The 27,332-nt window shown below is 39.4% G+C and overlaps 1 protein-coding gene across 3 annotated transcripts; it reads left to right on the forward strand.

Annotated features, from left to right (window-relative positions):
- The first annotated feature begins 847 nt into the window (after positions 1 to 847).
- Positions 848 to 26,360, forward strand: LOC120533446 (zinc finger protein 525-like). 3 transcript variants are annotated; one of them, XM_039760353.1, is made up of 3 exons: positions 848 to 966; positions 8,824 to 9,269; positions 23,631 to 26,360. In XM_039760353.1, the coding sequence occupies exons 2-3, from the start codon at positions 8,858 to 8,860 to the stop codon at positions 24,302 to 24,304; spliced, it is 1,086 nt and encodes a 361-aa protein (XP_039616287.1). In that variant the 5' UTR covers positions 848 to 966; positions 8,824 to 8,857; the 3' UTR covers positions 24,305 to 26,360. The 3 variants fall into 3 exon arrangements, with proteins under 3 accessions (XP_039616287.1, XP_039616286.1, XP_039616288.1); XM_039760352.1 differs by lacking the exon at positions 848 to 966 and adding an exon at positions 1,243 to 1,321; XM_039760354.1 differs by lacking the exon at positions 848 to 966 and adding an exon at positions 1,345 to 1,423.
- Positions 26,361 to 27,332: the final 972 nt, after the last annotated feature.

Here is a 27,332-nt window from a genome sequence, read left to right on the forward strand (position 1 = left end):
TAGCATAATTCAGTGTATAACATATTGCCGTTTTCTTCACATACATGTTTAAAAATATTAGATTGGCTAAAATGTTTATTCTTAATTGGTTTAGAACAATATTGCACGCATTCATAGTACATTTTAAAAAATGTAATCACTTTTATTATTAACGTTTTACTAAAATCTAACGTGGTGCAAACATTGTAATTATATTGTATATTTCGTTTCATGAATGTAAACGAAAAACTATTTTCAAATAACACAGATCTTAACGATTTTAATTTTGTCGACATGTTAAATGGTTCCCACAGACCCGAACACAACGTAAATGTTAATATTAATATTTCACAGAAACGATCCGTATTGTTTAGTTTGATGTATGACACGACGTGATGGCAGAAACCCACCGAACTTCACAATGATGTGTATTATTTAGTTTTTTGTACTGTTTTTCCTTCTCAGTTTTATCTTTCAATGTTTGAACGGGTCTTTGACCCGACGTTACTTTCCGGGCGTTGCCGAGACCTGCCGAAACCTTCCAAAAGTTATCTTCCGATTCTCCGTTCTCAAACTGCGGTGACGTCAGTTCTGACTTGGAGAAGACTTACTTGCCGAGACCGGCCGAAACCTTCCGAAAGTAATGTTACGAAGTCAGTCCTGAAACGTCACTTCCGGGTCTACAACCGCGGGTCTGAAACTGCTGTGACGTATGGTGCTGTGGCTCTGCAAGTGGATGATATTGCAAAAACCAAGGATATAGGGTATTGCTGCAGTCCGGAGACTTTATGGGCGGATCTGAAGGCGGGATTATCTACTTGGTTTTCGTCGCTCTTTATGACGTACATGGAGTAGTTTGACCCGTGACGTCACCGATAGCGGCAGATACGGAAGTCGCCGTGCGCTTCTCGCTTGTATGCAGCGAAGCCAAACAGGCTGCTGTGTAGGTCGGCTTTAAAAAAGTATCACATCGTACACAGGGGGAAGGTAAGTAGTATGAGTTTGGGGCCGTCATGTTGTGAATGTGGATTTTTCATTTGCTCCAGACGGAGTCAGTTTTGAAAGAAAGTCCGATAGAGGGTAAGTATTCGTGATTTGGGCACGCAGTTTAGCAATGCGCGAATTTCCGCCCTCTCCAGATACGGAAGTCGCCGTGCGCTTTGAGCTGCAGAGTCAGACGCTGTGTGATGAAGTGGCCAACAAGCAAGGTGACCCTCCTTGTCCCAGTTTTCACGATAGCCTACATAAGTTGGGGTTGGAAGATCGCTTGTATGCAGCGAAGCCAAACAGGCTGCTGTGTAGGTCGGCTTTAAAAAAGTATCACATCGTACACAGGGGGAAGGTAAGTAATATGAGTTTGGGGCCGTCATGTTGTGAATGTGGATTTTTCATTTGCTCCAGACGGAGTCAGTTTTGAAAGAAAGTCATTACCGAGAGACAGAGGGTAAGTATTCGTGATTTGGGCACGTCAGTTTAGCAATGCGCGAATTTCCGCCCTCTCCAGTCAAAGTAATTAAGTAGAGGAAAGCAGGCCGTTTGTGTCTATCACGTCAATTTCACTAACACACACAGCGCTTTAATTTGTACTTTTCTTTCTCCGACCGTGAAGAAAAGTCGAAGTGCATGCGAAACCAAGAACGAAAACAAATGTATAGAGGGAGAGAAAGTGTAGCGCTGTCGTGCCGGTATTCCTCGGGTAACCCGCCTGGAGAAGTCTAAACGTAATGTTCATATCTGTTAATGACGGGCGTCCATAATCAGTATGTGTGTATTTATATACACAACAGCATTCTGAAACCTGCTTAATTCAGTGTAGTCGGCATATATTTACATGCTTTACATGGATGTTGTTTGGTTTCTCTTATAGCCTGTGTCATATGTGAAAAAGTCTGTTTTGGTGCTAAAATTCAAAACCAGTAATGCATGTTGATGAATATTGTCAGGTTAATAGAGATTTGTCGTTGGTGTTACTGGCTTACAGTTCCACCATAATGAATTTTCTGGTCTGTATGCATTCTCCATGTGTCCCCTATTAATTTTTTTCGTCCTTATTTCTGAAGATTCCCCGGTTTAATGGGCTGCCAAACCTAACCTGACTTGCTATGGTGGTGCATACGCATGCAGTTGTATCCTACGATGGCCCGTAGTCGGTTCCTACCCTGCACAGCTACTCTGATTTTCTTCCCAAAACTCAATAACCTCAGCTTCTGTAAGCTTTGTAGATACAGAAATGAGGTGGATGGTGCAACGCATATGGCGGCTGCTCACTACATGTAGTTTTATCACACTGAGCTCAGCCAGGGCGTGTGGGTCACCTTTTTGTGCCACTAGGAACTCTTAAGTGAACACCACAGACTGGCCTGGCATCCCTCTTCTCAGCAAGGCTCTGCTTGATTTAATATACATATATATACGCATACATACATACCATATACCTTGTAATTACAGAGTCATTAACTGAGTTAATGGATGTATTATCAACATTAATTGTATATAGCAGCTTTGAAAAGGGAACTGACTACGATTATTTAATTCATGCTCAATAATGGACTTCTCCAAAACTAGTGGTCAAACACTCAGCTACATTTACCTTTATTTATTTGGCTGATGCCTTTATTCAAGGTGACCTACAATATTTATGATACAATTGGTAACATTTATTTTTTGGTTAAAGATAAACCTGTAGGACAGAATGTTCAGCCCCTTTACCAAACATACAAGCATCTCTTACGTCAAGGGACTTGTTGAATAGTGTTTTATTAACTGGTTAGTGTTAGTGACTTATTTTTAGGCAGGAATTCTCTCATTTTACTTTTAATAAAGCAACAATGGAGTCAACACCATTTGCTTTGTTAAGTTGGCCATTAAAATGTCACTGGTGGGTCAGTGTTTTGATTTAATTAGTGCAATATGCAGTTATCTTGTCTGATATGTTTAGTTCTTTTATAGATAATAAACTGTTATATGTATACACATACATTAGTCACACTGATGTGGTCAACTTTATGGTAAGAGGAAAACGCATCTGGGATAGAGTCATATACCGTTATACACTTCTCTAAATGAAAGGCCTACACATCTAATGGAAATGATGCCCTGCCTCATTTGATTTGTTAATTGCCATTTTCTTGCCATTATCACTGGAATATTGTCCAAGTAGTACTTCAGGGGGTGTAGTAACAGTCTGGTCCAACTCTGCTTTAATGCAGAGAGATGGTTTGTAAGGAATCAACACAAGTTGGGACACCTGTGCAAATTGTTTGCTTCAACGTTCAAGACTTCATTTACTTGAATTTCTGCAGAACATCTGTAGGTTGTAACTGATTAGTTTTCCCTGAAATTCCCTTTTTCAGTTGTTGCTAACAATAAACTTTAAATGTAAACCTCTGACAGTTTACTGCTTACCTTGTGACTGGTAGTGGTCTTGTCTGAAATATAAATTAATTAAAAAAAAAAGATTCTTTAAATCTCAAGAAAAGTGTGTTTGTATATATGTATGTAGCTGGATACAGAGAAGCTAAGAACTTAAATGTTTATCAGGCAGTAGAGGACTTTGTGAGATCAACAAGACAGTGGTTGGAAAAAGGACAAAAAAAAATACTTTTTTTAGGGGTAAAATGAACATACTGTGAAAGCTCATAATTTGTTTTGTTCTTTTTGAGAATCCATTTTTTTTATAAACAACTTTATATTAGATAGTAATCGTGACAAGGTCGTTGAAATATTTGGATCCTAGCATATAAATATAAATAAAATAGGCCATCAAGAATTAAAAAAATAATAAATCACTTGGGAACGATGACCTAACCTCAGAATTTTATAAAATGTTTATAGATCACATTTCATATTTTTTACTTTCAACTTTCAGAGAAATGTGGGATAAATGACCTTGTTGACGAATGTCAGTCACGTTATGTTAAAGATCTTAATATTTCTAATAATTTCTGTTTGATTTTAGACTTGACTGAATATAATGAATTGCTTTCTGGAGACCCAGTGATTCCATTTCTGGATTTTCAAAGGGTATTTGACACAAAAAGACATGAATTTATATTTTGACAAAAATCATTTATGAATTTAGGGCAACTGTACAAAATTTTAAATCTAATTGTATATTTATTTTTTTAAAGCAATTATGATGGATTATAAGTGAAGTAATGGCTCACTTAAAGTGTCTCATGGAATCTCCCCACAATTTGAAATTCACAGAGGAATTTGTCAGCATTGCCCCTTATCACCCATATCCCCCGCGTTTTCTCCTTACATCTCAAATTTGTAAGTTTGTTGGTCACTCAAAGAGAACTTTGAAAATGTCAGTGAAGTTCAAACAGCACTTGATGTTATTAAAACATTTTAATGCAAATGTGAACTACTGTGAAATTCAAGCTACTTACTTGGAAATTAAAATCAACAAAACAACAACAAGTGAAAACAGTGTGCTAGACCTTAATCCAGTTGTTACACCATTAAGAAAACAATTAACTCATGGCTGACTAGAGATCTGACCGTTCATGGCAGATTCTTACTACCAAAAGCTAAATGCTTATCTCATATTTCCTCTTCATTTTCAACTCAATAAATTTCAGACTCCTCTTGTACCCTTCTTTTCATTGCCAGCCTTTAGCAATTGAAAAATGAAAGTAGTAAAAGTTTAATAGACGTCATTGAACTTAATCATCAGTTTGTGTAACGTTAATGCAGGTGGCCAGGGGATGTCACTAGGGAGGTGAGTGTTGAATGCTTCAACGTGATTTCCAACGCAGTTGCTTTAAATGTTTTGATGCTTCTTGAGGCTTCCCTCCGCCCATTACTACTTTACACTTATAAGTCTTCTTCTTTCGGCTGCTCCCGTTAGGGGTTGCCAAAGAGGATCATCACAATAGTTATTTATTCTTTCCAGTATTTAAATAATGTGCAATAACTCAGTTTAGTTATTATTCTTTCCAGTTGTATATAACGTCACAGAACTTTTCTTGCAACTTTTTGCACAACTTGTTTATTTGTTTCTTTGTTTATTTACTTGTTGTGTTCTACATATAATCCTGCACTGACGGAGCTGCTTTTAATCTCATTGTACTTGTGTATAGTGACAATAAAAGGCATTCTCATTTTTCCATCTCTTTCTGTCCTCTTCTTCTGTCACACTCATCACCTTCATGTCCTCTCTCAGCACATCCATACACCTTCTCTTAAGCCTTCCTCTTTTCCTCCTGCATCCCAGCTCTATCCTTATCATTCTTCTCCCAATATTCCCAGCATCTCTCCTCTTCACCAAACCAACACAATCTTGCCTCTCTGAGTGTCTCCCAACCTGAGCTGACCCTCTATTGTTGTCATTTCTAATCCTGTCCATCCTCATCACACCCAATGCAAATCTTAACATCTCTAACTCTGCCACCTTCAGCTCTGTCTCCTGCTTTCTGGTGAGTACCACCCATATGACATAGCTGGTCTCACTATCGTCCTGTAGACCTTCCCTTTCACTCTTGCTGATACCCTTCTGTTACAAATCACTCCTGACACTCTTCTCCACCCTGCCTGCACTCTTTTTCACTTCTCTTCCACAATCCCCATTACTCTGTATTATTGATCCCAAGTATTTAAACTCCTCCACCTTCTCCAACTCTACTCCTTGCATCCTCACCATTCCACTGACCTCCCTCTCATTCACACAAACATTTTCTGTCATACTGACCTTCATTCCTCTCTTCTCTAGAGCAGATCTCCACCTCTCTTCACGTTAATAACTGGCAAAGGTTGGCCATCAACTTTCTGTGCACTTTGTGATATAGATTTAATTTTAAATTTGCCAGTTTTACCCAACAATTTACAGTCAAAAGCCCTTAATGACAAAGTGAAGAAATGTCTTCTGAAAGGTTTCCAAATTTGATGCAAATTAAGAAACTGAATCTCTCATTCATGTAAGTATTCAGACTCTTCAAAGCCCCCTTGGCAACAGTTCCAGCTTTGAGTCTTCCTAAGTAAGTCTCTATAGGCTGAGCACACCTGGATTTGAGCAGTTTATTGAATTTATCTTGGCAGATCTTCTCACTCCTGTGTGCTGTTTCAGAGTTTTGTGAAGTTATCTTATGGTGGCTGGAGTGCCAGTCATGCTGGCAACCCCCAAGTTTTCAATGTAAGTCGGAGGACCACTTTTAGGTCCGGATGCAGTTTAATGTCATACCCATGACTGAACAGGGTATTGCCAACAAGGATCATAAGCTGTTTTGTCATGTGATGGGTGTGGCAACACACTGCACCAATGCATGGTCCCCAGCCTGATGTGACCTGAGATCTTTGCAAGCTTTGTTAGATTGTATGGGAAGCATCTGAAAATCTGCCTGGTCTCTCCACAGCTGTTCTATGGGGTTTAAGTGTGGTCTTTAGCTGGACCACACTTGGACACTAGGAAACTTGCCCCAAAGCCACAACCCCATAGCATGATGCTGCCCCCACCCCATAGCATGATGCTGCCATCACCCCATAGCATGATGCTGCCACCACCCCATAGCATGATGCTGCCACACCATGCTTCAATGAAGGGATGGTATTAGGCAGATGATGAGCAGTGCGGTCCTTTCTACCAGAGACAGTGCTTGGAATTTTACCCAAATAGTTTAAATTCTGTCTCATGCTACCAGAGAATCTTTTTCCTCATGCTCTCAGTGTCCTTTAAATGTCAGTTGGCAAACTCCAAGTGGTCCATTTATATACCTTTTACTCAATAGTGACTTCCATCTAGCCACTCTACCATAAATGCCTGATTGATGGAGTGCTGCCAAGATGTTCATTATTCTAACTGGTTCTCCTGACTTCTGAAGCTCTTTTACAACCACTAGGTTTTTGATCACCTTCATGACCAATGCCTATCTTGGAGTGTTACTCTGTTTGGCTGGACTGCACATTCAAGGTGAAATCCTGGTGGTGTCAAACTTCCATTTCACAATTATTGATTCCAAAGTCTTAATGGAAATGCCCACAGCTTTAAACGTGTTTTTTATTCCCTTATCCTTATCTGTACACCACTACAATTTGATTGCAGAGGTCCACAGAGAATTCCTCTGACATCTTGGCGTAGGTTTGGTTGTGGCATACCGTTTGAATCGTGGGGCCTTACACACACAGGTACTTGTGTGCTTTTCTTAACAATGTCAAATGAAATCAGTTTGTCACAGGTGGTCTCCAATGAGGTTCTAGACACATCTCAAGAAGAATGAAAGTGAGAAAGAATATTTAGAATTTAGGAGTTTCAGAGTTCAGATTATAAGAGTGTGTCACTTATAGATTAATAAGAAGGTGCTGTGCATTAACCGACAGTATAACATTACATCTTTCATAAGCTGAAATTAGATTCTTAAATTGTATCTGTCACTTAGCCATTGTTGTAACCCTGATGGTGCAGAAAAACAGGGTTGTACATGTTTTGCAAAGTGCTTTCTCTGTACCTGTCTTACAAAACTAGCCATAGCTGAATTACATAGCCTAAGGTGGGTGGGGAGCCTGGGACTGTGCTTTGCTGACAGTTCCTCTTATCTAAAGACTACTATGTACTTCTGCACATAGTGATCTAATGTGTCATCTTAAGCTACTTGCAAACTTTGCATGACCTTAAAATGAACTGCCATACTTCCTCTTTTTATTGAGTAAACAAGCTGGGTATAAAAAGAGGGAAACAAGCTGCTGAAGGGGGGCTGTCTGTAGCAAACTGAGCTGACAGCTGCTGCGGCCTCCTGCTCACCAAGAATAAAGAAATTGCTTTTTTACTTTACATTGGTGTCCGTCACTTGTCGTTCTTGACTTGCAGCGACAACAAGAGCAAACAGGATGCACCTGAGCTCAATCTGAAGAGCTACAGCAAAGGGTCTGAATACTTCTAAGGTTGAAATGAGAGAATACAGTTTTTAAACTTTTTTGAAAATGTATTTTCATGTTGTCATCATAGGTTATTGACTGTACATTGATGGGGAAAAATGTCAAATGTATCCATTTAAAATTAAACCTGCAACACAATAAAGTGTGCAGAAAGTGAAAGGTTGTGAATACTTGATGAAACCTCCATATGGTTTATGTAAACTGCTTAATCCATTTTAAATAGCATACATTTCCATGCATTGAGTGGGATTGGATTTTTTCTCTCCCTAATCCTATCCCAACGTACTTCACAGTTTTATATAGCTTTGTGCTAAAGTTCAACTGGTAATGCCTGATAATGATTATTAAAGAAGTTATTAACAATTTGAAGTCTGTGTTACTGCCGCACAGCTCCAGTAGTGCGAGTTTAAACCTCAGCCTGTTTACTTCCCATGTGCAGTTTTCATGTGTGCCCTGTTTCTGCCATTATTATTATTAGTATTATTATTATTATTTTTTTCTCCCACGTTCTAAAGATTCACTGACAAATCTAACTTTGCTTTGCAAGGTAGTTTTAGATCAATGCTAAGTGTTTTGACTTTGGTATCAATTCCAGCTTTCAGACCTCAGTATTGGTACCAATAACAGTCATCCCTACATGCCACCTGACCTCTCTCCTCTTATCAAGATCCTCTTTGTGTAGAATATTCATGAAGGTTAGTTATTGGTTGCTACTTACAGTATCTGGTTTCTTCTCTTAGGATTACCCACAGCAGATTGGTTGTCTTGTTTCAGCTTATTGGACATTCCCACCGCTCCCAGAATTGTTTCACATCTGATAATTTGAAATAAACAGTAATGTTACTGTCAGTATGCTATGAACGGTCAATCTTTATATAAACCTTACAGAGAGGGTGTTGTGAAATGGCATTCAAGTGACTTTAGATCTAAGTGATGAAGTTTTAATGAAGTTAATTCCTGTTCTTTTTACAGAGAATAAAAAGCTGATGTTTACTGGAACATCTCAATGCATGTGAAACGGGAGAGCTGTGATGTGGACATAAATATCATGGATATTAAGGAGGAGGACTGTGAGTTGGAATCCATCTACCTTAAACAGGAAAGTCTGAGCTTTAAGGAGGAGAGCAGTGAACTGCAGGCAGTGGGCATTAAAGAAGACGAAGAAGAGAGGTCCGTCAGTATTGAGACGCTTAACCATACAAATCTGGACAGTGTAAAAGAAGACAACCTTCATGATGGGTGTCAAGATGGAGTGGTGACCAGATTAGACTCTTCTCAAAGCAGACAATGTTCATCTCCAGAGCCTTCTGTCAATGTGAAGACTGAATCATTACAGTCGAAAGCAAAGAGGATTGAGAAAACTACATCTGTTAGAGCTCAGGAAAATCGGCCAACATCTACAAAGAAGTCTGGAAAAAGTAAGTGCAAAATTAAAAAAGAATCCATTCACTTCATGATATTCCTGCTTTCTGAACATTTAGAATGCTAACATAAATACTTGATATCATTTTCATGATGAAATGCATTAAAACTGGTATTACACATGCACGGTAGTGCTGCTCCCTCGCAGTAAGGGGTCCCCAGGTGTATGTTCAGTGTAGAGAACTTTATGGCAAGTGTGATGAGGCTCCAGAAAACTGGATGAATGAATTGCTTTCGCACAGGTTTAACTTAAATATTGTGCAAATGTTGGGTTTCTGATCTGCTGGTCGGAGACACAAACACAGAATTCAATGCATGTTCCTCTGAGTGGGCTATCTTTATTGCATGCATGCTGTCTCTATCTGACGTACCAAAACCCCAGTTCCTTTTTCCTTCCTTCCTTTTTCTTTCACCACATAACCAATCACCACACGATAAACGTCTTTGTGAAATTAAAACTAGTTATAAACTTAGCCCACGGAGTGTTCAGAACTTTAAAAATATCTTCGTTATACATGTTTAATTATGCCATCCATTCAGAGTTGCGCCCATCTCTGAACGAGTCGCCAGCACATCGCAGGATGAATACAAGCAAAACATACACTAGCAGGGTCAATACAGCACAACAAAACCCCACATCCTACATGACTTTGAAAGGAAACTGAAGCATGCCGAGTAAACCCACCAGAAAACATGCAAATGCACGGCAGGCATGCCGCCGTGCCCCAATATGATTAATGCATGCTTTAATGCATTTCACCATGAAAATTATATTAAGTATTTATCTTAGCATTCTAAATGTTCAGAGAGCAGGAAGATCATGAAGTGAATGTATTCTGTGCGGCGATCTCTGCTGGCTTCTGGGTTCTTTACGATGGTCTACTTTAATGACAAATTATGAGAGTAAAGTCAACATGTTGTCACACTATTACACTGTACCCAGGTACATTACACTGTATTGAAAACAAATAAAACAACTTGCCTTGCAGTATTATCCAGTAGTATAGAAACAGTATTTACACATCTGACCTTTTAAAACTAAATTTATCTCCTGGCGACGGACGTGAATTTTTTTGGTCAAAAGTTCTTCTGTTAATCATGTTCAACTTTACTTTTAGTTCAGTTTCAGAATGCTTTCTGTCCATTTTCACCGCGCGGCATACCTATGCTACCGCCCACTATTTGGTGGTGCAGCAGTGAAAAAGAGCCATAGTGCAACAAATCTGTGTTTAGCGGTGTAGCAGTGAAAAAGGTCCCCACTTGAACAGTTTCCCGCTGTGCCACGTTCCGAACGTCATTTAGGCAATTTAAACCGGTGTTGCAGTACAGTATAAGAAAAATCCATACCATAAAAAAAATAAACGGTTTTCGGTATGAACCAGTATACCGCCCAGCACTAATATGCGGTTAGTTTCAGTGTATTTATAAAGCCGCGTCAGAAAAATAAGGTGTAACCACACAGGAACAGTAGCACTGCTTTGACGCTGGGTGCCGCCAGTCTGCAAAACCGAGCAGAGAACTTACGTACGACAAGGTATGAGGTACCGTGGAAAAGTGCATGGTTTTACGCCAAGTGTAGGATTTATATATCGCGATTTGAACGTGAAAAAGTTCTTACACAACATTTCTGTGCGTACTCAGCGTTTATACATGAGGCCCCTGATGTTTTGCTGTCAGATTTCTTGATAATATTTTGAATTCACTGTCCCTTTGATCATATTAAGCTCTCTAGGCTTTAAAGAAACAAGCAGGCCAACCCATGATGCTCCCTTCACCTTGAGGTTTTAGTATCAATGTGCAGTTGTCTCCTACCTCCAAACATGGTGTCATGTGTTTTGATCAAAGAGGTCAACTTTTTCTTCGTTCGTCTACAAAATATTGTCTGTTCTGGATCATCGAGGTGATCTTTTACAAGTTTGAGATGTGTAGTGTTGCTTTTGTTAGATCATACTGATTTCCTTGGTGTTTTCCTTCTGTAACCAACATTCTTATATTTTGCTGTACAAAAATTAAAGGAACACTTTTTATTCCGAGTATAGCATCAAGTCAATGAAACATCTGGGCTATTGATCTGGTCAGTTAAGTAGCAGAGGGGGTTGTTAATCAGTTTCAGCTGATTTGGTGTTAATAAAAGGAACAACAGGTACACTAGAGGGGCAACTATGAGACAACCCCCAAAACAGGAATGAATGGTTTAACAGGTGGAGGGAGGCCACTGACGTTTATCCCTCCTTATCTGTTTTGTCACTCCTTTTGCATTTGGCTACTGTCATTGTCACTTCTGGTTGCATGAGGCCATATCTGGAACCTCCAGAGTTGGCATAGTTAGTCCAACTTCTCCAGGATGGCACATCAATACGTGCCTGTCATTGCCAGAAGGTTTGCTGTGTCTCCCAGCACAGTCTCAAGGGCATGGAGGTGATTCCAGGAGACAGGCAGGCAGTTACTCTAGGAGAGCTGGACAGGGCCCCTCGTAGAAGGTCCTTAGCCCATCAGCAAGACCCACCGGTATCTGCTCCTTTGAGCAAGGAGGAACAGGATGAGCCCTGCCACAGCCCTACAGAATGACCTCCAGCAGGCAGGCAGAACACTGGTGTGAATGTCTCTGATCAAACCATAAGAAACATGAGGGCCCGACGTCCTCTAGTGGAGCTTGATTGGCACTTGCCATAGAATACCAGAATTTGCAGGTCCACCACTGGCACCCTGTGCTTTTCACACATGAGAGCAGGTTCACCCTGAGCACATATGACAGACATGAAAGGGTCTGGAGAAGCCGTGGAGAACATTATGCTGCCTGTAACATCATTCAGCATGACCGCTTTGATCATGGGTTAGTGATGTTATATCTGGGGTGGCATATCCATGGAGGGACGCACAGACCTCTACAATCTAGACAGTGGCACCTTGACTGCCATTAGGTATCAGGATGAAATTCTTCGACCTTTTGTCAGACCCTATGCTGGTGGAGTGGCTCCTGGGTTCCTTCTGGTGCATTACAATGTCCGGCCTCATGTGTTTGTGAGTTCCTGGAGGATGAAGGAATTGATACCATTGACTGCCCCCCACACTCACTTACCTGACCTCAATCCAGTAGAACACATCTGGATGGAACATTTTGTTTCGGTCCATCTGACACATCAGACTGTCCAGGAGATCAGTGATTCCCTAGTCCAGATCTGGGAGGAGATCCCCCAGGACACCACCCGTCGTCTCATTAGGATGTTGTCTGGCATGCATACAAGCACATTGCACCATTAAAACTACTGAGTACAATTTGGAGTTTCTGCAATGAAATTTCGGCCAAATGGACTTGCCTGCCTACTGCATCATTTTTTCCCCTTTGATTTTCTGGGTGACTTTGAATTCAGCCCTCTGTAGGTTGATCATTTTCATTTTCATCAAACGATGTGGCTGCCATTCTTTCGTTCCTAACACATCACCTTATCAGTCCAAAGCAGTAGAGATAGCCAGCAGGATTTTTTTCCCCAGTTGAGATCTGATGGGTTTTCAAAGTGTTCCTTTATGGTTTTATGGTTTTTTTTTGTTTTTTTTTTGAGCAGTTTATTTTCCTTCACATGGACACATGCACAGAGATTCAAAATGTTTTGTTCAGGTTTTCCAGTTTTATACAGTTCTTCAGATCTTTTAAGGTCCTTGTGACAACCCTTAAGAGTTATCTGGATGGAACATTAAAGCACTGAATTGGAGCAACACCGTGAAGTGACCCGCTAACATCATTCTTGTATTGTGAAAAAGGCTGTGTGTATGTGTTACTTTTGTGTGAGAGTGAGTTAAATGTAACTTTTGCTCCTGAAAACTTTGTTTTTGTGGTTACCGTTAAGGAGCTCTGAGGGTGTTTCATACCTTTTATCTATTTGGTTTTCTTTTTTTTTTTTTTTTTTTTTGGCCATCTACACAAGAGCTAGTTCAATGTTTAATAAAGGTACTTGTATTCAAACCTTTGTGTTTGTTGGTCAGAAGGCAGAGAAAGCTTTTGCAATTGCTGGCAAGTCCGTAATTAACTGGTGTCGTAGCAGCAAGCAGTCAAGAACAGCTGGGATTCCTCAGTAGGAAGAAGTTAAACATTTGACATGATGCAGGACAAATTTAAAGAAATTAAAGAGAACTCTGCAGTGGTAAATAAGTTTAAAGAGGCTGCAAATGTAAAAATAACTAAATGAGTCATAGAAGACTAATTACCCCAAACTAACAGTAGGGCATTTAGAGTAAGAGGGCAATCATTAAGAAAGATATCAGGAAAGCTAAAATGCAGTTAACAGAGGAATATTGCAGATAAGGCAAAAAGATGCACCAAATAGAGTTTTTACTATTTTAGTAATAAAAGAAAAGCCAAGGAGTTGAAGCAGATCAGGAATAATGAAGGGAAATTACAGTACATAGACCGTGAAATATCAAATGCACTAAACTTGTTTTTTTTTTTCTGAACTTTTCAGAAGTGAGCAAGTGGATAAACTCCCAGTGGTAACAGGGACTACTAAGGAGGTACTGAGAGATTTGGAAATTGTAGAGAGAGAAGTGCTGCTCAGATTAAATAGGCTGAACTCAAACAAATCACTAGGACCAGATAATATTTATCCCCAAGTGCTTAAGGGGGTAAGTGAATACATATATACAGTGGTGTGAAAAACTATTTGCCCCCTTCCTGATTTCTTATTCTTTTGCATGTTTGTCACACAAAATGTTTCAGATTATCAAACACATTTAGCCATTAGTCAAATATAACACAAGTAAACACAAAATGCAGTTTTTAAATGATGGTTTTTATTATTTAGGAGAAAAAATCCAAACCTACATGGCCCTGTGTGAAAAGTAATTGCCCCTTGTTCAAAAATAACCTAACTGTGGTGTATCACACCTGAGTTCAATTTCCGTAGCCACCCCCAGGCCTGATTACTGCCACACCTGTTTCAATCAAGAAATCACTTAAATAGGAGCTGCCTGACACAGAGAAGTAGACCAAAAGCACCTCAAAAGCTAGACATCATGCCAAGATCCAAAGAAATTCAGGAACAAATGAGAACAGAAGTAATTGAGATCTGTCAGTCTGGTAAAGGTTATAAAGCCATTTCTAAAGCTTTGGGACTCCAGCGAACCACAGTGAGAGCCATTATCCACAAATGGCAAAAACATGGAACAGTGGTGAACCTTCCCAGGAGTGGCCGGCCGACCAAAATTACACCAAGAGCGCAGAGACGACTCATCCGAGAGGTCACAAAAGACCACAGGACAACGTCTAAAGAACTGCAGGCCTCACTTGCCTCAATTAAGGTCAGTGTTCACAACTCCACCATAAGAAAGAGACTAGGCAAAAACGGCCTGCATGGCAGATTTCCAAGACACAAACCACTGTTAAGCAAAAAGAACATTAGGGTTCATCTCAATTTTGCTAAGAAACATCTCAATGATTGCCAAGACTTTTGGGAAAATACCTTGTGGACTGATGAGACAAAAGTTGAACTTTTTGGGAGGCAAATGTCCCGTTACATCTGGCGTAAAAGGAACACAGCATTTCAGAAAAAGATCATCATACCAACAGTAAAATATGGTGGTGGTAGTGTGATGGTCTGGGGTTGTTTTGCTGCCTCAGGACCTGGAAGGCTTGCTGTGATAGATGGAACCATGAATTCTACTGTCTACCAAAAAATCCTGAAGGAGAATGTCCGGCCATCTGTTCGTCAACTCAAGCTGAAGCGATCTGCAACAGCTGCAACACACCAGAAATCCACCTCTGAATGGCTGAAGAAAAACAAAATGAAGACTTTGGAGTAGCCTAGTCAAAGTCCTGACCTGAATCCAATTGAGATGCTATGGCATGACCTTAAAAAGGCGGTTCATGCTAGAAAACCCTCAAATAAAGCTGAATTACAACAATTCTGCAAAGATGAGTGGGCCAAAATTCCTCCAGAGCGATATAAAAGACTCATTGCAAGTTATCGCAAATGCTTGATTGCAGTAATTGCTGCTAAGGGTGGCCCAACCAGTTATTAGGTTCAGGGGGCAATAACTTTTCTCACAGGGCTATGTAGGTTTGGATTTTTTTTCTCCCTAAATAATAAAAACCATCATTTTAAAAACTGCGTTTTGTGTTTACTTGTGTTATATTTGACTAATGGTTAAATGTGTTTGATGATCAGAAACATTGTGTGACAAACATGCAAAAGAATAAGAAATCAGGAAGGGGGCAAATAGTTTTTCACACCACTGTAAACCTTTGACACTGTCAAAACGCAAAGGGAGAGCAGAAAAAGATTTGGGGATCCTCCCCCTATATTATAACACACAGTATAAGAAATAAAAAAGATGGCTCCTGAGTACTCTCTGGTTCCGCGTCCAAAACGGGACACACTAAAGAGGGAAGGTGCTGGGTTCTTATAGAGGCAGGGGAGGAAGAGGTGGGTCCAAAATCAAAGAGCAGGAAATGAAGTCGATGGGAGGTTTAGCTAGGAAAGGGGTACACAAACTGGAGGATGCTTTTTAGGTTGATTTCTCCTCAGGTGATCTGCAGAAGAGGGAGAAGAAAGGTTTGTTAACTTTGTCAAGGCCTTCTCACGTATTTTGCCCTCAGTTAAGCCCTTAGCCTGCCTAACAAGTGCACGTTTGTTACAACACATTTTAAGAAGGCATCGCACACTGCAGAAATTTCTGTTGACTGGAAAATGAAAAATATTATCTACTTTTATTAAAAATGTTATTGGGATGATCCAAGCAGCTATAGACGAGTAAGCTTAACATGAATGTCAAATAAATTAATGGAAGGAATTTTTTATGGAAAAGATTGAGGAAGAAATGTAAAGAACAGTTTTACTGATCAGACCTCCCTCGCCTGAACCCATTCTGATGTGTTATTTTGGCCCCACAGCTAACTTAACGCACAAGATCTTATTTCACCATCCTTGTTTCAGTGCTGCTCCATTACTTTATCAAACAAATCACCACGACCAGATAATAATCACCCTCAAGTTCTTACAGAGGCTAGAGAGTACAGATATAAACCCTTGACACACATTTTTAGGAAGTCACTGCGCACTGGAGAGATTCTGAAGGACTGGAAAATGGCAAATATCATCCCATTATATAAATAGAGTGACAGGGCAGATCCAAGCAACTATAGGCCAGTAAGCTTAATGTGCATCACAGGAAAATTAATGGAAGGAATTATTAAGGATAAGATTGAGTAACACATAGCAAGGACAGGAGTTATTCTGAACAGTCAGCATGGGTTCAGAAGAGGGAGGTCATGTTTTACTAACATGGTAGAATTTTATGAGGAGGCAACAAAATGATACGATCAAAGTGGAGCAGATGAGATTATTTATCTGGCCTAACAGTAAGCATTTGAAAGGGGTTACATGAGGGGGTGGGCATCAAACTAAACGATGTGGCAGTTCAGGGTGATGTTTTGTAGGTGGGTGCAGAATTTGCTCAGACACAGGAAGCAGAGAGTGATGGTGAGAGGAACCTTATCAAAATTGGCTGATAATTAGGTGATTAGTGGTGACCCATAGGGGTCAGTTCTGGGGCTATTGCTATTTTTATTATATATACATTTTTGGATAGAAATATGAGTAACAAGCTGTTTAAGTTTTCAGATGATACTTAGCTAGGTGGATTGGCAGTTAATTGAGAATGTGTTGAATCATTACAGAGAGACTTGGGCAGAATTGTGGAAGACAAAATTTAACATAAGAAAATGTTAAGTACTAGGAGGTTTGCACCCTCATCGTTTTGCTCGTTAACCACCTCCCCCGGCCTGCGCTTTGCACCAGCCACTTGGCATCTCTGCTGCTCACGTGAAGAGGTGGGCTGAACACATCCCAAGGAGACGTGGTCTCTTCTCTGAAACCACCTAATAAACGGTGAAACAATGGGAAACAGTTTTTTTCCCCTCCTCTTTTCTCGATCAGCTGCTGCTGCCCTGCTGCGTGATTTGCATGTCATGCAGCGCTTTGAACATTTAAAAGCCTCTACAGCAGCTGTCCTACTCTTTGTCTTTTTATTTACGGTCCCTGATGTGGTTAAATCTTTTGGCACAAAGTCTCGTCTCACAGGACATAAGTTCTTGATATTTGTTTTAGTTTATAATTTAAAAACTGAATAGGAATCTGAAATCTAACAATGTCATATTAAAGTTAGATAAATTCTGAAAAGAATGATACCAAACATATATATGTAGGTTTTAAAATTAGCCAGATTTAAAGTGTGACATCAAAACGTCACATAGAATCATTACACTTTTAAGCTTAGAGTTTTATGTACTATATATAGTGTAGATTTGGATAGGAATATGAATAACAAGCTGGTTACGCTTTCAGAAGATACAGTGGAACCTTGGTTCACGAACGTCTCGGTACACGTACAAATCGGTTTACGACCAAAAAGTTCACCAAACTTTTGCTTCGGTTCACGACCACACACTGGATATACGAACCAGCCAGTTTCCCTTTTGGTTTGTACGTGTTCAGTCTCTCCCTGTGCATTTCCTGTACAGCGAGCAAGCAAGAGAGAGAGTGCGAGACACACACACACACACACACACACACACACACAACATACAGGCTCGCGAGAGAGAGGCACATACACACACACACACAGGAATGCGCTAGAGAGGGATACACACAGGATCTCCAGGCTCGTGAAATAGAGACACATGCGCACACAAAAGAAAGAGCGAGAGAGGGAGGGCTGGACGCATATGGTAGAAAAGGCTCGATTTTGTTTTCAGTTCTGTTTACAGCGATCAGTTCATAGCGTGCATTGTGGCAATGTTACTTTTCTTGGTGGTTTATTAAATAACAGATTTTTTTCCCTGTGCTTAAAACTCATTAACAAAAAAAGTGTTTTTTTAGCGAGCGGTTCCTAGCACTATATAGCGCAAACTATTGCAGTGTTAGTTTTCTCTGTGTTATTCAGTGTTTTTACATTTAGTCTATTATTACGCTGTGCATTCTATGGTATAATTAACTATATTTGTGCTTAAAAACTAAAAAAATATATATTTGCATACAGTTCGTGCGGTCTGAAACGAACTAATTGTATTTACATACAATCCTATGGGGGAAATTGCTTCGGTTCACTACCAAATCGGTTTACGACCCGAGTTTTGGAACGAATTATGGTCGTGAACCGAGGTTCTACTGTACCAAGATAGGTGGATTGGCAGAAAATCAAGAATCTGTTGAGTTATTACAGAGTCTTGGACAGCATACAGGCTTGGGTAGATTTGTGGAAGACGAAATTTAATGTAAGAAAATGTCAAGTATTACACATAGTAAGTAAAAGTGTTCTGCAGTGGGCTGGCGCCATGCCTGGGGTTTGTTTCCTGCCTTGCGCCCTTTGTTGGCTGGGATTGGCTTCAGCACACCCCTGTAACCCTGTAGTTAGGATATAGCTGGTTAGATAATGGATGGATGGAAGTAACAGTGTATGGTTTGAATACACGCTTGGAGGTCTGAAAATTCGAAGTACACTTGATGAGATGAATTTAGGAGTCATAGTGGACTCGTCTCTATCAACTTCCAGACAGCGTTCAGAAGCCATTAAGAAAGTTAACAGAATATCAGTTTATATAGCTCCTTGATGTGTGGAGTACAAGTCACAGGAGGTTCTGTTGAAGCTTCATCTGGAGTCCTGTGTGCAGTTTTGGTCTTCAGTCTGCAAAAAATACAATGCAGTTCTAGAAAAAGTTCAGAGGAAAGCTAATTCTAGAGGTGATATGTAGAATTATCAAAAAAGATCAAATGAGTTCAAACTTTTCAGTTAAAGCAAATGGAAATTAAAAGGAGGCATGAGTGTTTAACATCATTAAAGTAATTAGAACAGTGGAGCCTGGCTGTTACTTTAAAAAGAGTTCAACAAGAACATGAGGACACAGTTGGAGACTTGTTAAGGGATAATTTCACATAAAGATCTCTAGCGGACTAAAAATCCCAGCTAAGATTCCCACCCTCGATAAGATGGTGATTTATTTATTTTTCAATGGGGATCCCAAAAACGCACCCAGCCTTGGCCTGACTTACACACACTCCCTCGCAGAGACAAAAAAGCAACCGGTAATAGATATTAAAGAATTTTAAATGAATATGATCCTACCCCAGTTCCCCTTATGGCGATATACAATAAACACAAATTAATTAATAACAAACCGCTAATAAAAACCACACACGATGAAGTCCATGTAAATGGCAGCTGATGAAATGAATTGATCGCGGTAGGTAGTCCAGAAATCAGCACGCTGTATGTGAATGTAAAGGTCGGTCCTACTGGTATTTCCTGATGAGATGATGACATATCAATGGGATCAGGAGCGCTCCTTTCTTTGCAGGATGACAATAAATCCTCAGACAGTCCCCATGCAGAAGGAAGACACCAGACAGTCCATACACCCAAAACAGGAGACGATCTCAGGACAAAACGAGAAAACACAAGTAGCAACATGGGAAGGTAAACAGACGGGCAACTCCAGACACCAAACACAAAAGGCTTTTTGTCCCCTGTTGAAATGGCCAGCTTTTAATGTTGTGTCTGGTTCCTTGTCCCCAGTAGCCCCTGCACCCTCCGCAAACAACCAATCAGAGCCACTGTAGGGAGTTGGTTTCATTCCCCAGTAGTACCGCTACACATTACAGTTTTTCTTCACACAGAAAACAGCCACCATTACCAGGTAGTCTGTTGGAAAGTAGGACATTTAGGGGCTTTGTAAACTCAAACTGATGATGTTTTAGAGAGGTTAGGTGGATCAGATTTTCAAGTTTTGTTGGGCCTAATTGCCTGTTCTCATCAGAATTTTTTGTAATATTTCCAATTCCTGTTTATTCAAAGGAAAATAATTTTGTAAGATTGTGAATTTTTTCCACCTTTCCTTTCTCTGTATGAAGATGGAGTCTACATTTGTATGAAAATGTGCTATGTAAATAAATGGTATTGTTGTCTCTGGCTGTTAGACTGATGTCAAGGTGATTCATGCACACTCAATTTAACAAACTGAATAATACTCCCAAGCTACCGGCTGCAACACAAGCCTGAAAGATGATCGATCTTCTCCTATTACTTAACCGTCAGAGACGTGCTCTTGTCTTGTGAATTCGGCCCCCTTTTTACTCCAAACCCACCTTTGCACATTGTGTCCATCAAGTTCTGTTTTGACTTCATCAGTCCACAGGACTTGTTTGTAAAATGCATCGGGCTTGTTTAGATGTTCATCTGCAAACTTCTGATGCTGAAATTTAGGGTGAGGACACAGGAGAGGTTTTCTTTTGATGACTCTTTCGTGAAGGTCATATCTGTTGTGGTGTCACTGCAACCGAAGAACAGTACATCATCACTCCAAAGTGTGACTACAAAACATCATCTTGAATTTAGGGGTTTTGAATTGCCTTTCTATCAATCTTATGAGCAGTTCTCTTGGAAATTGTTTTGGTACAAACTGAGGAAATGGCTCCTTGAAAACTCTTTGCTGTCTTCTTGTACCCTTTTCCTGCTTTGTGGACGCCACTTATTTTATTCCTCAGAGTGCTAGGCAGCTGCTTAGAGGAGCCCATGGCTGCTGAATGCTGGGACAAGCTGTGAGGAGTCTGAGAATTGATACCGCTTTGACATTTGCATCACGTGGCCATTCCTAATGATGACTGTGAACAAGTCAAAGCCCTTAAGCAGCAAATTTAAACTCTGACATCTCTTAGCAATTTTCTTAGACGTCTGATCACTTGGGGTGCCCATACATTAGTGAAGTACTCCTTCCTTTTCTCATACTACAAAACATAAATAATACATGAATCTTGTTTAAATTCCAGAAAAGAATGGTTTATCTTTAACTTTGTGGCTTTTGGAGATCAATTCATCTTCTATTGACTTAACTATTCACAGTAACAGTTACTTTGATCCGGGGGTCCCCACACTTTCGCATGTCACTGTATATGAAATGTCACTAAAGTGTACGTCTTGGGTAATGCTACGTCTGAAAAGAACCATCGTCTCGCCAGTGTATATCGTGCATTCAAGTTATAGGACTTAAATGATGAAATCCTAAACTTTCTACTGTAGAAAATGGCTGAGTATCTAAAATCATAAATTCCAATTATTTTTGAGTGATACTCTGATTTTTTCTGTCCTGTCCTGATCATTTTTCTGGTTCTTTTCAAACAGTGCCATTACTGACAGCTAAGACACATTTGTTTCCTTAGCAGTTTTATCTGCTTTCACTGCATTGTTGAAAGTTGAAGTTTCATTTTAATCTTCACATATAACATTCCTATCACTTTTCAGATACTTTAAGATATTTCCGCATGGCAGTTTTTTTCTTCACCACTTTCCACTATGTCTGTTGTACGCATGTCCTCAGATTAACACATTCCATGTCATAAAATCGGTAGACCAGTCAGCCAACTGAAAGTCGATTTCATAATAAACAGCAGGAACTGGGCAATTTGGATTCAAGGCTGATTAATTTGTGTAACACTACTGTTTAATTCAGTTGTATGTATTGTTTATAGCACTCTTCATTGAGTACAGGCCTAGACTGCTTGATGTTTGGAGCCATAACAGAGAAAATAATTACATACGTGAACACACATTAGAGCAAATAGACAGGAAAACCTGGCAAATTTTAGTTTACTTAACATAAATAAGTCCTGACAGTAGATACCTGTTAACATTATAATGGTGAGTATAAATGTCACCAGCGTGTCACAAAGCTTACCAGCCCTGGTGTCACCTGCCACTCCCCTATAGAGCTGAAGCACCAACAGCTGTGCTCTTCCTCCGTTTTCTAATCTCCTCATTTTTCTCCGAGGTCACAGCAGTTTCTGTAGGCCTGGGCACTGAGGCATCACTCATCCATTGTGCTGTTTTGCTTGGTGATTTAAAGAAAACATTTTGATGTTTGTTTTGATGTAAAATGGTTTTAGTTTAATTGTGCATAAATGTCAGAATACATTCTGATTATTGAAAGTGTCTTTTTCATGCTTGGAATGGCATTCTGTTTTATACAGTACTCTCCGTAATGGCTCAGACAAAGAAATATTTTTCTTTCATTTACCCCTTTGCTCAACAGATTAAAAAATTACAAATTGAATAATTCATTAATTAAAGTCACATTATACATTTTCATTTAAAGGGGATTTGCAAACATTTCAGTCACACCCTGTAGAATTGACAGCACTTTTTCTATGTGCTCCCCCCATTTCAGGGCACCGTAATGTTTGGGAAAATTTATGTCATAGGAGTTTGTGATTCCTCAGGTGTGTTTCATTGCTTTAGTTCTGTAGGCCTGACACACCTCGGCTTGCTTCTATCCTTTGGAGTTTGTAGTGGCCATTGTTCAACATGAGGACAACAGCTGTGCCAATGATAGTCAAAGAAGCCATTATGAGGCTGAAAAACAATAATAAAACCATTGAGACATCAGTAAAACATTAGGATGACCTAAATCAACTCTTTGAAATATCAATAAGAAGAAAGAATGCACAGGTGAGCTCAGTAATCACAAAGGGACAGATAGGCCAAGGAAGACCACCAGTGCTGATGACCGAGGATGTTGCTGCAGATTGCATTTTAATTACAGCTTGCACATCCTGATAGTAAGGATATTTTGTGTATCTCTGTAACATCTTAAATTTACTACCCTATACAGATGTGGCTCAGGGTGACAGAGATTCCTCTCCAGTCAGGCAGTTCACGCTGAAAAGCTGCCATTGCCAAATAACCCACAGCTGTTAAGACCTGTAAGAGAACTGAGATTGTGTGATTTCTGTGTGATGGTCTCTGTAATGAAGTCACATGTTCAGCACACACTTCAAAGAGGATGACAGTAGGGAGTCAAAATCGGCTTATAATGAAGTCATCATCTTGAGCCTAAATGTCATTGTGATGCATCAAAATTCACTTCTTGTGCAGCCTGTCAAACATCTGAATGTGAAATGCGCAATGAAATGAGATTATCTGTTCAGTTCATTTTTCCACCAGCTGTTGCTAAAATGCCAACACAAATGAAGTCTGCATGGGACTTACAAATGCTCAATACTTGCCGTAACATTAAGCCAATTTAAACGCCCAGTTCTAGTTTTAAAAATCCTAACTTTTGTGTGAGAATTGGCTTACACATGTTGCCGAGCATAAGGTAGTTATTCATGTGGCTCTGCTAAGTAACTGTAATAGAAAACATAACATTAACATATTGAGTGTACTTGCTTTCCATGTACGACTAAAGTTTTATAATTGCTTATGCTTATCAAAGTTTGTTCCTAATTTCAGCCATCATGTATTTAATTTGAGTTAATGTTAATAATAAGGCAGTGGATTGAAAATAAGCTCTTTTTCTCCTTTTAAATTTTGTACAGGAAACAAAGATCAGTGCAGTTTGGAATCTGGAAAAGAATTCTCTGGCAGGAGTGCTCTTCAGAAACACACTAGAGTTCACACGGGAGAGAAGCCATATTGCTGTACTGAATGTGGTAAACAGTTTTCACATAAATGCAGTCTGAAGAACCACACTAGAGTTCACACAGGAGAGAAGCCGTATTGCTGTACTGAATGTGGTAAACAATTTTCACGTATAAGCTATCTGAATGACCACAGTAGAGTTCACATCAGAAAGAAGCCGTATTGCTGTAATGAATGTGGTAAACAGTTTTCACGTAAAAGCAGTCTGAATAACCACACTAGAGTTCACACAGGAGAGAAGCCATATTGCTGTAATGAATGTGGTAAACAGTTTTCACAAATGATCAGTCTTCAGATACACAATAGAGTTCACACAGGAGAGAAGCCGTATTGCTGTACTGAATGTGGTAAACAATTTTCACGTATAAGCAATCTGAATTACCACACTAGAGTTCACACGGGAGAGAAGCCGTATTGCTGTAATGAATGTGGTAAACAGTTTTCACAAATGATCAGTCTTCAGAGACACACTAGAGTTCACACCAAAGAGAAGCCATATTGCTGTAATGAATGTGGTAAACAGTTTTCAGGAATGCGTAATCTTCAGAAACACACGAGTTCACACCGGTGAGAAGCCGTTTTCTCTACTGAATGTGGTAAACAGTTTTCATTAATGATCAATCTTCAAAAACACACTAGAGTTCACAACAGAATTAAAAGGGTAGAAGTTCAAAAATCAGTGTAGAAAAACAAGCACCCTTCAGGACTCGAGAGTGAGGTTCACTCCTGTCTGAAAAGTAAGCAAACTAAACTATTGTTGACAAATTAATCTCTGAGAGAAGCGATATTACTGATTGGAATGTGCCAAACAAATCTGTCAGAGGATTTCTCTTCAGAGACGCAGCAGAATTCGCACCGGAGAGAAGTACAACTGAACAGTCCTAACTAAAGAGTGAGGTTCACTCCTGCCTGGACAATAAGCACATGTAACTGATTGGAATCCATCCTACTTAGTGTTGTGTCAGAAACAAATCAACACAGTGGAGAATTAGAAGTTTATATCCTTTTTCATTTTCCAGAAACAAAATAAAGAACAGGGCGTTATACAAGCTGCTTCTCACCAAAGCCCCTACAGCCTCCATTATGAGCCTAGCTCTGCTTTCATAACATACATATTACATATGGATCTATTTATAATATACACATTTTATCATAAAATAACTCTCTACAATATACATAACCTCACATTAATAACAGTTCAGCTATATAATAATAAATATTTTTCTATTTTTATATAACAAAAAATAAAATAACATACTTTTCTAAAAACTAACTGTAGCACCCCTTTTCTCTTACTGAGGGTTCTTACCTGAGTTGTTTGTTTTCTTCTTTTTTCCTTCTTTACTAACTTTAAATATAACCTTTTACTTTAGTGTTCTCAGCACAACTGTTTCAAGAAACAAACTTTTGTTACTAATGTAATTTCCATAACTCTGCCATTAATTTTACAATTCGTTACTAGACTCCACATAAGGATACTACAGCCACCTGCCAAACGTGATTTCCCTTTTTTCCTTATATGGCTTCGCCAGGCATTATAAAACAAAAAACAAATTTTAATGGTTTAATTTAAATAAATTAACTATTTAACTATTAAGCACATCCATACGAAAGTATAAACTTAAATAATCCAAGAAATCTATATGAGTGTTGAACCAGCAGTCCTTTCTTTGAATGCAAAAAATACCAATAAACAAGTACAATCCCCTTATAAAACCTAAGCTGGCAAACTAAATAAAAGGAACCAAACAAACGTCAAGTAAAAGATACCACAGATGAGCGTTGCAGGCCTGTTACTTGAAGGTGATTGTTACGTTACTCGGCGACGGCCTCTTATGCTGTAATAGAGCAGACGGGTCTTGTTTTCTGGTTTCCAGCAGATGTGCATCCTCTTTTGTTTCTTTCCTAGCGAGTTTCAGCTCTCAGCAATAAGTTGGTCAGCTGTAACAATATCCGATATTGGCAATATAATCCAATGTTTGTTGACATCTTCCGTGTTCGGCGTTTCACAGACAGTGCTCCCTAGCTCACCGGTTTAGTGTTCTCAACCAGTCCGTCCAACCTCCAACACGTTCACATTTTTCTGTTCCTACTGTTAATTCTGTGCTGGAATCCAGTCTTTTTTTTTTTCTCTCTTTTTAAAATCCTTGCTGAAGTTTACCATGGACTGTGTTTCAATCCTCGCTTTTAGTGCAAAAGCCCAGTTCTCTCCCTTCTTATCTCGCCCCTTCTGACCTCTGACCCCCGCCTTTCGCTGCTTTCCAAACCAGTAAAATAATTTAACATAAATAACAGCATTTACTTTTTAAATTTTAAAGCTTAGAAATTACATATCTTTTTAACAAAAAGTACAATAAATTTAACTATTAATCAAATTTATATTACACCATTGCTATTACAACCTCATAACTTGTGTTTTAAAGGGCTACATAAAAAAAAACAGGGTGCCATACAAACAGCTTCTCGCCAGTGCTTATTAAATAATAAATCAAATCATCCATCCATTATCTAACCCGCAACATTCTAACTACAGTGCCACGGGGTTCTGCATGAGCCAATTCCAGCCAACACAGGGCACAAGGCAGGAAACAAACCCTGGGCAGGGTGCCAGCCCACCGTAGGGCACACACCAAGCACACACTAGGGACAATTTAGGATCACCAATGAACATAACCTGCATGTCTTTGGGAGGAAACCAGAGCACCCGGAAGAAACCCATGCAGACACGGGGAGAACATGCAAACTTCACGCAGGGAGGACCCAGGAAGTGAACCCGGGTCAGTTACTAATAATTACAAACACAAACTATTAATACAATATAAATAAAATGTAAAATAAAAATGAAAATCCAAAGTATCCATATGGTCATGTTGTACATCATGCTGAATTATATTAAAATGCTGTGGCAGTGCGCTACAAGAAGTAATGCTGCTTTTTTAATTTAGTTTTGTTTTTATTTTTTTGCTTTTGATAATAAAACATACAAAGACTGTATATAAGAACTCAGTGGGGGGGAGCACAGTAGTTATTTAACACTTGAGAATTACCAAATAATATTCATGTCAAATCAATAGAATAAAATTAGAAAAGGCTTTGGAGAGAGCAGACTTACCTGTACAGCATCCACCATCACCTGAGGGTGCCTGCAGTCTGTGGGGAGTCACATTAATTTGCATTTGTGCTACAAAATACCATTGGTATAAAACTAAGTACACACAAACAATTGCATTTGGGGAAATTCATAACTGAAAGCTACAAACAAACAAATTAAAAATCAGAATACACTTTGCTACACATACACACACCAAGAAAATTTGGAGGAATTAATCTCGAGAAGCCATTTTGCTGTACTGGATGTGGCCGACAAGTCTTACAAACCAGAATCTTCAGGGCCACAAAAGAATTCAGACTGGGTGCCACCTTCAGAAGTGAGCTTAGTTGGAGAAGATCTACACTGGGAGCATCAACCCCTTTGTCTTAGCGTACCAACACAAATAATTTCAATGTGCTGAAGTACCTGCATTTTATTTTGGTGTTAAATTGTTCATTCCTGATCTGTTGTTATGTAAAACTAATGGTGGAAATTTTGTTCCCATCCA

The sequence above is a fragment of the Polypterus senegalus genome, chromosome 8, assembly GCF_016835505.1.
Source record: "Polypterus senegalus isolate Bchr_013 chromosome 8, ASM1683550v1, whole genome shotgun sequence".
Lineage (NCBI taxonomy): Eukaryota > Metazoa > Chordata > Cladistia > Polypteriformes > Polypteridae > Polypterus > Polypterus senegalus.